The 13,423-nt window shown below is 45.2% G+C and overlaps 1 protein-coding gene across 1 annotated transcript in view; it reads right to left on the reverse strand.

The window, feature by feature from the left end:
* Positions 1–477: 477 nt before the first annotated feature.
* The window catches only part of ZNF318 (zinc finger protein 318), a 28,259-nt gene continuing 15,313 nt past the window's right edge, over positions 478–13,423 (reverse strand). The window contains exons 5-10 of the mRNA XM_086460521.1: positions 11,207–11,306; positions 10,160–10,446; positions 7,114–7,317; positions 6,529–6,628; positions 5,386–5,504; positions 478–4,944 (exon numbers count right to left, since the gene is read on the reverse strand). Coding sequence (XP_086316647.1) covers positions 1,507–4,944; positions 5,386–5,504; positions 6,529–6,628; positions 7,114–7,317; positions 10,160–10,446; positions 11,207–11,306 — 4,248 coding nt within the window. The 3' untranslated portion in view covers positions 478–1,506. The remainder of the gene's footprint in view (positions 4,945–5,385; positions 5,505–6,528; positions 6,629–7,113; positions 7,318–10,159; positions 10,447–11,206; positions 11,307–13,423) is intronic.

Consider the following 13,423-nt stretch of genomic DNA (forward strand, 5'->3'; position numbering starts at 1 on the left):
TTTTTGGTGGCTTGACCATTTATACTAGACTTCCAAATTCAGCTTAGACAGTTCTCACGTTTCTAATATGAAAAGCACCGTAATGACTCTGAAAAATGTTTCATACCTTCTTCACACACAGTCATGGAAACTCAAGAAAAATGAGGTTTTTTCTGGAGGTCCATGCACACTCTGGAGGTCCATGTGCTGGCAGAGGTTGCAGAAATCTGAACTCTGCTTGGGTTTACCCCCCCCCGCGCCCCACCTCGAGCTTTACACAGGGCTTAGGACTTCAAGCCAGCTTCCACTGATGATGTTGACCGTAGTTCTTCCATTGACTTCAGCTGGGAATAAACCATTTTTTTACTGAGCAGGCTAACTGTTGAGTATCTTCACCATCTACAGCTTCTCAATTTTATCAGCTACTACAGAAGAGTTAGAAACTAATTGAAATAATACACTTTCCTTGAGTTAAGAAAAAAAAAAAAATCAAGAAAGTCTTGTTGACCACTGTATGTTTATTTTTTAAACAATTTACAAATAGAAATGTTATATTTGTCCAAGCAAACACATTTAATACTTTAATCTTTAACAAGCTATACAAATGAGAACCATCACACTAGAGCTCTGACAGCCCAAGGACCATTCAGGGTAGGCATGCATGTGTCTGTATCACATGGAGCGAGTCCAATTCCTGACACCAGAGTTCTGATCTTCTGCTTCTTCAGAGCTGGTCAGCTGCTGAATGATTTAACACAAACAGTTACTGGATCACAGTACAACGAAAGAAAGCCCATTTCAAATCACGTAAGTGACCTCAATGTGTCTGGTCCAGGTGTCAGGCCACAGAGCCTTACCGATTAGTCTTCTTCTCCAAAGCCCGCCGGGCAGATTTCCTCCCCTCGCTTAGTGCTGTGGCATCCACACATGTGCTTATACCATACAATGAAGCTTCAGTACAGGTGTCATACAACAGTCATTACAAACCACAGGGACAGAGAAACGAACAAATCAACTCTAATCACATCCTTGCGTTTCGAACAATGAAAGTGAACAAGACCATGCATTACAGGTTAAAGAAATGTTCAGGTTCAGCTCTTCTGCAAGTCTCCGCTTCCTCAAGTTCGAAACTGCTGCTCTTGAGCTTGTCCCAGCGGCTGGGCTGCTCCTGGTGCTGCTGACACAAACAGGGTGAGCTGGAAATCAGTCCAGAGCGTCAAAGAATAAAAGCCCCCAAAATAAACAACAAAGACGCACGCATTAGAAACGAGAGATTCCATTTTAATAGCAGAGTGTAGAAAATAAATTGGCAAAAAAAAAAATCACATGAAAAAACATTTTACACAATTAACTATGTACAGAATAAAGTATGTGTCTGGTTTCCGATGGTAAGCTTCACTTTAGTCAAGTCCTAACACAGGATGCAAAATACACCCAAACCTCTCAACTGGAACAAAAAACCAAACAAAAAACATATACATAATCCCAGCTCTGGCTCCTCAAATATTGGGACTGGCTGGGTTCACTTCAACCCACTGGGCTTTCTGCTAAGCTTTCAGCGATCCCTGAATTTGTTGCAGCTTCCAAACGCCTGTCAGCAGTTTCTGGTTGCTCAGCCTTCCTGCCCCGGCTGGAGCAGGCTCCCTGGCCTCCGGAGCCGCCCGCCTTGCCCTGGCTTTCTCCGAGCTCCGGAAGGAAAGCTCCCACGCGCCCAGCAGCCTGACTCTCTGTACCGCCTCCACCGCCGCTCAGGGACGGCGTCTGACCGACCTCAGCCACGCCACCGTCGCTCTCCTCCGCTGGCAGAAGGCTCTCGGGCACGGGAGAAACGCCCTGCGCTTCTAGAGCGGGCATGAGCGCTTCTGGAGGGTCGCTGTGGGACGACGGGGATCCGAGCTGCGGCCCAGCTGCTTGGGAAATCCCTGTGCACAGTTTGTCTTCCCGATTACCAGAAGTCAAGGTAGCAACATCGGTAATCTCTCTGCCATCCACTGATTTCCCAACCCCCAGCTTCTTAAGTTGGCTGGACTCCAGCCTAACAGACGCAATGGTTTCCAGGTTTGAGACCTCTTCCGTATCCTCATTTAAAAGTCCCGCTGTGAGGATGCTGAAGCGCTCACGTTTCACCCCACTGTCTCCCAAACTGAAACCGGCGCTGCTGAACTCAAGCTCTGCTTTCTGCGAGGGGGTCTCATTGCGTTTCACACCCTCTGATGTCAAAGACGCTTTCTTGGTATCCAGGTGAACACCTGCAGAGAGACCTTCAGGCTGCTCAGTGTTCGCTCCCGAGTGAGTGCTATTCAGGTGGAAGTCACCGGCTGCTAAGGCTCTTGCGACCTCAGGCTTTGTTTCTGGGGAGAGCACAGCCTCTTCTGAAAGGTGGTCCCTATGCAAGTCTGCTGATACAGCAACTACCGACTCCTGGGCATGGCCGGAGCAAGCCTTAGAGCAGCCTCCAGTCCCTGCTTCTCTTGCATCCCTCTTGATAAAAACATTACCTAATGCTGCATCAGATCCAGTGTGCCCTAATGATTTTTTTTCAACTTCAACGACTAATTCTACACTGGATCTGAGTTCAACGATGTTCGCAGAGCAGGCGTTGACTAACCACGCAACCCCCTGCCTTTGGGTTTGGTTATCTAACACTGCAGGGCCTGAGGGTTCAGGCTGAACTTTTTCTTGAGCTTCTAATACACTAGTTCTAGATTCTGCCTTGGCAAGACACGTGTGTGGCTGTACCTCCACCAGTTCTGAAGCACTAACTTCATTAGAACCAGGTTTTATTTCTACATTTAGAGTACTTGTTAGATCCCAACCACTTTCAGAACAAGAATGGGTTGCGATGACCTGTTCTCCATTACTAGTTCTGGAAGTGTCCCACTCACCAGGACTTCTTGTCAATTCTGAAATCTTATTTTGGGTTTCTGAAATTCGGGAAGCTTCGCCAAGGACTCCTGGCTGAGATACTTCCAGAGCTACACTTTTCAGTTTTACATCTTTTAAGGAGGCATCACTAGAATTCTGCTCTGTCACTACCGCTACTAAAGCTTTTTCTTTTGAGGTGGTTTGAGAATCACAGAGCAAGTCTGGACTACGAGTTTCTGAGTGACCTCCACAGTTATCACTTACCTTTTCCTCCACCAAATGGGCATTTCCCCAATTTTGAATTTCATTCTGTTTTTCAGCTAACAGAGTCTTTGGGTGGGAGCTAAGCTCAGGCTTTACCGCTTTTACTTCCCAGTCTTTCATCTCTGCATTTTTTTCCAAGGTACCAGGAACATTTGGATTAGTAACCACAGTTGTATTTGCATCTTCCTGCCCAACTTTCTCTTGGACCTCTGCTTTCTGTAAATCACAGAGTTCCTGACTGCCTACCTGTTCTCTACCTCCTACATCCACAAGTCCAATTCCTGCGGGCATCTGGGTACCAGAAGCAGGTTTTGTTTCTGGCAATTCTGTGACTGACACTTCTGACCGCTGAGGATGAAGCGGTTTCTTACTCATTTCAGCCTGATTCTCACCAGGAACCCAACCCCCTGTGACCGGACTATTACACTGTGAGGGATCGTCTTTCAATACGCTCTGAACATCTGTTGAAAGAGGAGTTTGAAATTTTTCACCTACGTCTTTCTGAACACCGTTTTCAATGTCAGGGCTCATCTCAGTATGAAGTGTGAAAGTCTCCTTAATGTCAGTTTTCTCCAGTTCTGAGCTTCTCTCAGCTGAGTGGCCCTGGCTAACTTCAGCAGCGCCATTCTGAGAATCCTCTTTCGAGGAGGATGAGCTGTTATTCGCTCTAGGGTTTGCAGGTAAGTCTGCCGGTTTTGCTAGGCTGGAGTTTTCTCCATTTGGAAGCGCAGAACTTACAAGCTTGCTGTCAGACGAACCCTTCCCACCACTACTGTAGAAAATGTCATAGAGATCTTTAGCGTTGGCTGTGGCCAAGCAAGAGTTGCGTTTCTCTACCTTTTTTGCCTGTTCACTGAAAGCAGTTGAAGGTGGCAGCGGAGGGGGTCTCACGGGCATGGCCAGCATTGTCTGTTCACTTTCAGACACCCCTGGAGCTACTTCGTCTGCCGGGATGACAGCTGCCTGCTGGACTGCTGGTGGAGGAGGGGGTGGAGGTGGTATATCAGAAGTCTGAGAAGACTCACTTTTCTCGGCTGCTTTCAAATCCTCCTCTGCCCCTTTCAAAATTACTTCTTCTCCTCCAAAAGCTTTTGAGATGATATCTGGAGGCAGGAGCAGGTCTGCACCGGTTTCTTTTACCACAGGCAGTGGTTTGGTGGTAGCCCCAGAGGATTTTATGGACAGAAAGGTGTTCAAAGGTGCTGGTTTGCTAACCGTTGCAGCAGTAGACTTCCTAAAAATCATGGTGGGGACTGGTAGATTGGGTAGAATTTTTGCTGGTGTTGATGTGGGAAAAACTGGTGTCCATGGGCTAGTGTGCGGAATAACCGTTTTCCCAGACAGCTTGATTTCGATGGGCTTGACATGGGGTTTCCCAGACTGACACTTGTTCTCCTCTCTGTTTCCTTCTGAACTCTCCTCCTTCGGAAGAGCTCCTCCTGGGGTTTTATCCTCTCTTTCAGTCTTTTTCCAGCTGAATTTCCCAAAGGAAGTCTGGCCTGGTGATTCTTTTTTAGATTCCTCTTTCTTTTCTTCTTTATTCTCCTCCTTTTTATCTTCCTTCTTCAGCTTAAGCTTGATACCCATTTTGCGCCCAGAAGAATCTATTTTGCCTTGAGTTTCACTAGTCCCTTCTCCAAGCTCCGGGATGCTCTTTGCTTCCTCTTTCTTTATTATTTTTGGTTTCTTCTCATCCTTCTCTTCTTTCTGTTTCTCAACTAGTTTCCGTTTCAACTCACTCTGCCGCCTGCGCTCTGTTTCCAGAACCACAGCCAATCCAGCCTGACGGTCTAGATTCCTCCTCTCTTCATAGAGTGGGTTTTCATCTATGTATTTCTGTGGAAATAAATGGCACCATTTTAGCCACTGCTTCCATGAAAAACACACAAATAAATTCAGCTCTGTAACAGTTCTGACTTGTTCAGTAGGTGCCATCTCAACACTAAGAGAGCAGAGAACTTCCTCCTACCAAGCAACTGAGATGCTACAACCTCCACGTTCTGTAATTGAACGTGAGTTGAGTGATGGCTTGCAGCAGTGCTACCACTTTGCAGAAGAGTCTGAAAATCAACACTGGGGCTTAAACACCTTTTCATGCAGATGAAAGATCACTCTCTATGTAGTGGGAAGTTCTGCTTATTTGGTTCAGCAGAATGCAGTGAAGATAACCAAATACATGTACTCTGAGGAGTCAAGTGTAATTCTCCAGGAAAGGAACACAGAACAAGTAGAAGCTAACACAAGGAATGACTCACTCCTGGTACATCAGTTACCAACCTTATATTTCTCATTGTGGGGATGACTTTTCACATGCTGCTCTGCTGAGATTTGATCTCCAAAAAATTCATGACAGAGCTGGCAATAATATCCAGTGATGGGAATCAGAAACTCAGAGCCTGAAAAGGCCGAAGAAAATGATCAGAGAGACAAAACTTAATAAATGCCAAGCTCTTAACAAAGCCAGATAAACACATCAAAGAACAACAGCCAAACCTCTAGCAATGCTCGTTTTGGAACCGTTAATGCTGCTCCCCTCACGCTTACGTACGGAGATGATGGGAAACACCACTACCAGAAGCAAACACGTAACGTGGAGAAGCTCGATTACTGTGACTCAAAGAACTATTTTAGTGCTCTCCATCACATCAAGGCTATCCCCTATTCAGGCAGGTTAGCTTTTCGTACAGTCTTAATCTGTTTTCCATCTTTGTGGCACAGTCTGCTCGAATACTAAACACTTGGTTCATAAAAAGAACACAAGTGTTCTCACTGCAGTTCAGTGCGACTGCACCCTCGTGCCTGCAGAACCAGCTAAGCTGATCTAACACACTGCAGGCTCTCCTTCCGCCAGCACTGCTAGAAGTGCGTAACAGATTCATCAGCCGAGGCTGATCACCGGCAGGCCTATTTAGACATTCAGATTTTAAATCTTATATTAATTTTCAAATCACTTACAGCCCCTTCCACACGGCTTTCTCAGATTCTCTGTATCAAGTACTCATCAGTGATTTTTCAGGGACAGCTCTACTGAATGCACTGAAAGGAAGAGTCTGTCGCAAGTGTGGAGTAGTGCACAAGACCTGCCCAAACACAGCAAGCTCTCGTGGCCGTGTTCTGAATTCTAAGCTTAGCAAAAATCACTTCAGAACTACACTGGGGAAAGATGGAGTCACCTGCTATTCAAAATAAAACCCTAAACTCTCAAAAAAGAAACCACGCTATGTTTTCCTACACTCTTGTTTCATGACCTTTCCCACAAGAACAACCAGGAAATTAAATCATTTGCCTTTCACCTAATAACACAGTATCTGTATGTGCACCTATAACACGGTCAAGTTTTGAAATGTCCTTTCTCTGAGCAACGGGAACCTGCTGGAGTGCAAGGGGAGACGACACCCAAGTTAAAAGAAATTAACGTACCTTTGGCAGGAACAGTTATCTTATCGATGCGTTTTATGGAGTCTTGTTTGGTCTCACTCTGGGTCTTCGAAGCCCAAGGTCTGTTGTAAGGATCCAGGGTCTATTTGCACAGTGACAGAGGTATACAGGCTCATGTATTACACTAGCAAGGCAAGCACACTTGTCTTTTTCCTTTTTAACAACCTTTCAGAACACTGAACATTAAAATCAACGTGCAAATATTTACAGGAACTAGGTTTTCCTCTCTTTCCCCTCCCATTTTGCAATTTATAATGAGAAAATAACCTGTGAAAAGGGTAAAATGCAAATGATAGCAAGGACCAGGTAAACACACGGAACACAAAGATCAAACCCTAGCTCCCGAGCGAACTGAAGACAGGCCCCATTTACACTAGGCAGGGGACCACACCGGTAGCTGTACAGACTGCGCAAGTCCGACATTAGGGAAAATGAATTTGACAAGCGGCTTCTTGGACTCATTATTACTTCAGGTTCTCTTGTAAAATGTCGTTCTGTGATGTATGTTTTAGTGTTAATATTTACAGCACTATGAAATGCACTTAGTGAAGGAAGCCTGCAACATACCTGTCTGTGTTTCTTATTATGCATGTGTGTGAAAAAGTCAAACATGGTCCCGCAGATGGTATTGCAGTCTTTGCACCAGTGGTTCCCTGCATCATAATATTCATAAATATTGGCCAGCTGGAAAGGATGTTTGGAGGACTGTGAAGAGGATTCTGCTGGCTTCGGGCTTCTACCTCTGGATTTTTCGTTAGTAGTTTTTGATTCCTAAATTGAACAAAAGGAAACACTTCTCTAAGACAAGGCAGGACAATGCTCTAGAACTCAGAACCTGCCTCCAGCAGAAGCCACACACACCAGAAAAAAAAATAAAATGTATCACCTGCTGCTTCTCAGCGCCCAGGCTAATTCCACTGTTTCAGAGGGCTGGTACTGCCGACTAAGATGCTGCGAGGCCGCAGTGAAGAGCTTCCAATAAGGCTCCCAGATGTAATAGCTGGATGGTTGTAGGTAATCAAGGAACTAAATGAACAAATTCCCTACGGCATGCACCCTTCCCGTTTGATGGGTTTCACGTAAAGATCTGAATATTTCCAGTTTACCATACTAGCCAAACAGTGCCCAAAACACCTAAAATGGTTCCCCTAGAAGCATTCCGAAGTTACTGTAAAAGTAGCTTGGATGAAAGCAGAACGAAAAAGGAAGTAAAAATTAGTCGACTAGAAATATTTAACTCAACCAGCTTTATCAGATGATTTGAGAGTTCCTGAACTCTCCAGAAGACCCGCTGCTCAGCAGTAACAGAAAGATGGTGTTTTGTTCATTACTTAAGTACATAAGGCGAAGCCTCCTGGGATTGAGGCATGTGGTATTGGCACTTACATTGATTGGTACAGGAAGACACCATACAGTGACACACACATCTATCACGTGTAAATTAATACTAAATTAACACTGCCGAGTAGCAATACAAATAATCCCTGGAACAGATCATGAATGAGACCTGCTAATTTAGATTATGATAGTACTAGATGTATTTTGAATTTTGAGTTGCATTTCCAATGGCTGAAAGCCCACTATGTTATCGTGTCTAATCTGCAGGGCCCTCTGGAAAGAACAGCATGTTAACTTAGCAGACCCAAGCTGGTTGCCTGATTTCCAAGTTATTCACTCAGTGTTGAACAATTTACTTAAGCAGATTCAAAGCTGTTAACTAACATCTGCCTTACTTGATGTCTTGAAATTGCCTTACTTTCACCATGCCTTACTTGAAAGTCCCTTTGATAAACAGGGACTGATTCTCTCCTATTAACCCCACACAACGTACACTACAAATCAAACAATGAAGAGACACTCAGGCCACTAATGCACCCCACAGACATCCATATCCCAACACAACCTAGTTCTTGGTAGCAGAGTAGGAAATGTCCCAGTGAACGTTTGCATAAATCCTGCCTGCAGGAACACAGCAAAGCTGACATTCTCTTAAACGAGAAGATCAACTTACAATCCGCAGGAAGCGCACGGAAGGGTTTTCATGACGTCTCAGAAGAGTCATTGTTTACGTTATTTATGTGCACCCACCCACCATATCCTATAAAAATACTATCTCAATCAGAACTCTGATGGCCAACTCTCAACCCCAGCTCCAAGATGCCTTGACAATGTGCTGCCGTGCAGAGCCCAGCAGGGACGACCTGCCTCTCCAGCACAAGGCGGCCGGCTTCGCCTCTGCGCTGGCCTGTAACCCCGCACGCGGGCGCAGGGTCGGCAGCCAGGCACCACAAGGAGCGGGCAAACAAGCAGAACTGCGGTTGGCAGAGTCAGCTGATCTCAGTGTCATAATGCCTGCAGCATCTTTCTCTTCATTAAAAAAAGTTTAAGATCAGAATTTCAAGGTGAATCTTAAGAGACTAAAGGCCTATGTGCCTACAGATACCTGAAAACACTAAACGTTCCTGGCCAGAAGTCAGAATTCTCCCTGTTAAAATAAGGAACTATGAGAAGGGGATCAAGTCACTATGGGTTTGGACAATACAATGAAAGTTAAAATAACGAAAAATAAATTCACACATGCTGTATCTCAAGAAAAGAAAGCAGTATAACTTAACGCAATGTAGGACCCAGCAGACATTGTTGCCTACTTTAGTTTTAGAATGTGGTGACTGAAGCAAATAATTTGTAGAAATAAGTGCATACTAAATTTCAGTGATATTTCGAGAAACAACAAAAACAAAATGCAAAAGCAAGCCTTAAAATGAAAGACGTCTCATGAGTTCTCTGAACCAGATCAGGATGAAGCATAAGGAAAAGTTTACAGGATACACAGATTTGAGTGACCTTGCAGAAAATACCTCTTATCCTACTAACACTTTCCTCTGAAAAAAATACACAGTAAAATCTACAGAAAAAGCATGTACCATCTCCCATCAGCTATTTCTGTCACATATTTGAATAAACATCTGAAAAGCAGGATAATCATTCTCCTGAACACACGCATAATCTTTCAGATGTCACTATCACACACTACTTCCAAAGTCAGCGCTATCACCTGGGACGCGACACGCCTGTGGGGGTATATCCAGCACTCAGCAGGACAGACGATGTCAGGGAGACCATACGCTGCATACTGCCACTTCTCAAGAGAGAACACGTAGCATGTCCATAACGATCGTGTTAAGCTGACAATCATACGTAAGTCTTGTGATTTGTCACTGTCATCACCCAGTGAGAAGACCAACCTGCTCCGAACTTGCAGAGAGCCTTGACAGGCCACACCAGAAATGTTGTAGAGAAAAAAGGTCTGTCCTCCTGGTATGGCATTGGGACTGAACAGCTACAGACACCCATCATACTGTTCAGCCCAGCCAACACCTCAGCAAAACCAAGATCAACACCAGGAAGTTGTACCGAACTGCCCAAACCCTGCGGGAAATCACAGGCACCAACACCTTGACTGTTACCTGCATGCCCCGTTAAAGCCAGCATACGAGACGTGATAACAAATTACACCAAATAATCCTCTAGCAAATGTTTGGGAGCAGCCGTCTCCCCAGTGCCCTCTTCTCTTAGCGGGAAAATCACCAGCAGACAAGCCAGAAGACTTTACCTTGTTGGAGGAAGATGCTTTCTCCAGACCTTTTGCATTTTCTGACTTGCTGTTCTTTTCTGAGGACTCTTTGGCTTCCACAGATGGTTTCCGGGGTTTTTCAAATATGTTAATCCCCAGGATTTGTGCTACTTTGTCAAGCTCAGACTGTTTCTTGTCAGCTGCATCAGACTCTTTATGCAGCTCTGAAATCTCCTTCATAATGTTCTCTTGTAGCCTGTTCACCTCAATCAACAAGGGGTCTTTGTGTCCATCCTTCTCACGACGTTTTTTCCTCAACATCTCTCCTGAGACAATCGAGGAAGTAGAATAGTTGGAAATGCAACAGGAAAATTGTCTTAAGCTCTGCACAACTATTCCAGCAACAAGTAAAATACTAATATAAAATATTACAGCTAAATCTTGACTAGGAAGTTGTAAAGATAGAACTGACTCTCAGGTACAGCATCACTAAATCTGCACGATCAGCCTCTGTAAGGACTGCCTTAATATATGCGCCTAACAGAGGCACCACAGCCCTCAAGAGAGAAAATTGAATTTAATAATCACTATTTCCCTGTCTGACCAAATAAGCAGAAGTTAATCGTACATTCTAACCTGAAACTATCATTTTCCAAAGGTGAGAGAAATTAGTATTTACTCGGACCAAACAAAAGGTTTAAAAATAAAAGAGTTAGCTCTGTCTAGAGAGAACTTTTCCATCTCCAGACAAGATTCATGAAAAACTGAAAGGCACAATGGCACGACTTCAACTACTATTTCTCACTTCTTCTAAAAAAAGTACTAAAATGCACAAAGTACAATTCATTTAACTTATCGAGCTGCCAAAGAAGATGCAAGAGCAACTGCCTGCTTTAGTGGAACAGCCAAATTTTGACATAATTAGTTTTAGTATGGTAATTAGGTCACTGCTTTCTCATTGCCCAGAGTATGAAAATATTAAACGATAGACTATTGTTATTTTGGTCTTCACATCTCCTAGCAGGTACTAGGACTTGTGGCACATCCCGGGGCGGGGGGGAGCTGGGGGGGGGGGGTGCACTGTACCTTGCTGTTTACGAAGCCTGTCCAATTCAGTCTTGAGATAGTAAAGCTTCTTCTGCCGTGCTTCTCGTTCAGTCTTCAGTTTTTCTCTCTCTTCTATCACCTAAACAAATTGGAAGGGGACTGGATTTTCTTCTCTTCCCAACACAAGCTAATCCCTCTTGCAAGAACACCAGTAAGACCGCAGTTTGCCCGTCGCAGAACACTGCCCACTAGTCTCAAAATGTTCTTAAAACACTTCAACCCGCTACGCAGGGGATTTTTTCCCTTTGGGCAGCGTATTCCCCAGAACGGCCTGTTTGTGGCACCGTTCCCCGCGGCACTCAGGCTCAGCTGGCTGCCTCCTACCCGGGTGGGCAAGATCAGTGCGAACTGCCTCTTCAAAACGCATGCAGTACCCCTTCAGCTAGCATGTTCCACCGCTGACAACACAGCCCTCCACCTTGCCTCCTGCTTTGACTCTGGCCCATTTTAGCTACTGTTTAGGCTTCTGCTTCAATCTGATTGTAACTGTTTCGCCAAATATATCAGGGGCATAACTGGAGCGTGCAAGCTTTTACACTCCCAGCAAAAAAATGGTGAACTACGTCCAAGCCAAAGACGTCTGTAGTGCAGACAAACCCCTAGAAGTTCTGCCAAGATGCATAGCTGAGCTACCAGGGTATGTCACGGCAGGAGGAAACCACACACATTCAGCCAAGAGAGCTCTTCCAGAAGCGCCAAGTTTCATTAACAACAAAATTTCAACCCTGTCACCTTAAGAAACTATTATTCCTGCGAGCAGTGAAAGCTCACTTATCCGCTGATGCAGCACTTTGTGCAAGTACTCCTCCTCCAGCCACTTCAAATGAAAAGCAAGGAGGTTATCGCAGACCACAAATTTAAAGTAACTTCTTCTGAGCCTCTCTTGGATTCAGTGATCCATCTCTCCATGGCCTGATTTGTTCTGAGGAGCGTGATGTAACTGAGTGGGCAAAAAGCTTCCAACCCCGGCCACGTGCTGCTCTTCCCCTGGCAGATCTACCACCACAACGCATCACCAGCACAGCTACACCCAAGAGTGTCTCCAGCGCAGATATGCGTACGTAGATGAAAAATTACAGAGGAGCTGGCAATGTGAGCTCGCAGCTCAGAAAGCAAATTGTATCCTGGGCCGCACAAACCCCACGGCCAGCAGGGCGAGGAGGTGATTCCCTGCCTTTGCTCTGCTCTGGTGAGACCCCACCTGGAGGACTGTGTCCAACTCTGGGGCTCCCAGCACAAGAAAACTGGGACCACAAAAATTATGAGAGGGCTGGGACACCCCTCCTACGAAGAATGGCTGGGAGAGCTGTGGTTGCTCAGCCTGCAGAAGAGAAGGCTCTGTGGAGACCTTCTTGCGACCTTTCAATATTATAAAGGGGCCTCACGAGAAACATGGAGAGACTTTCTACCAAGGCCTGTAGCGACAGGACAAGGGGCAACAGTTTTAAACTAAATAAGGGTAGATTTAAATTGGTCATAAGGAAGAAATTCTTCCCTGTGAGGGCGGTGAGGCCCTGGCACAGGCTGCCCAGAGCAGCTGTGGCTGCCCCCTCCCTGGCAGGGCTCAAGGCCAGGCTGGATGGGGCTGGGAGCAACTGGTCTGGTGGGAGGTGTCCCTGCCCAGGGCAGGGGTTGGAACTGGATGGTCTTTAAGGTCCCTTCCCACCCAAAATATTTTATGGTTCTATGTTTAACAAAGACTGAATAGAAACCAGTTGGAAAACCTAAACAACTTTCAGGAATCCTCCAGTCATTTGACAGGTATGTAACCACAGTTTCCTATTTCAAAACAGGTTCTTCCCCACTACTCTCTAATTATCATGCAACCCAAGGCAACTGGAAGAGGAAAATATTAACATCCGTAACCTAAACTGGTGTCAGATACACCAAGTAAAAAACAATTTCCCTTAAGCTGTTCTCATTTTGTGATTCTTGTAAGAGACAACTAATACAAATGTAGAGGGAAACCGGTGTGCAACTGTGAATGACTACATCCTTTAGTGTGTATTTAAGAACGTCTAATACAGGTATAACCATGGTATTACTGTACCACGTGCCACGTTCGGATGGAGCCTCCTGCGTTCCAGTTTATGCCTGCTGCCTCTTGTCCTGCAACTGGACACCACTGAAAAAAGGCCAGTTCCATCTTCTTTACACCACCCCTTCAAGCATTTATACCCCTAGACATATCAATAT

This window comes from Leptosomus discolor, chromosome 2, assembly GCF_034619465.1.
Source record: "Leptosomus discolor isolate bLepDis1 chromosome 2, bLepDis1.hap2, whole genome shotgun sequence".
Lineage (NCBI taxonomy): Eukaryota > Metazoa > Chordata > Aves > Leptosomiformes > Leptosomidae > Leptosomus > Leptosomus discolor.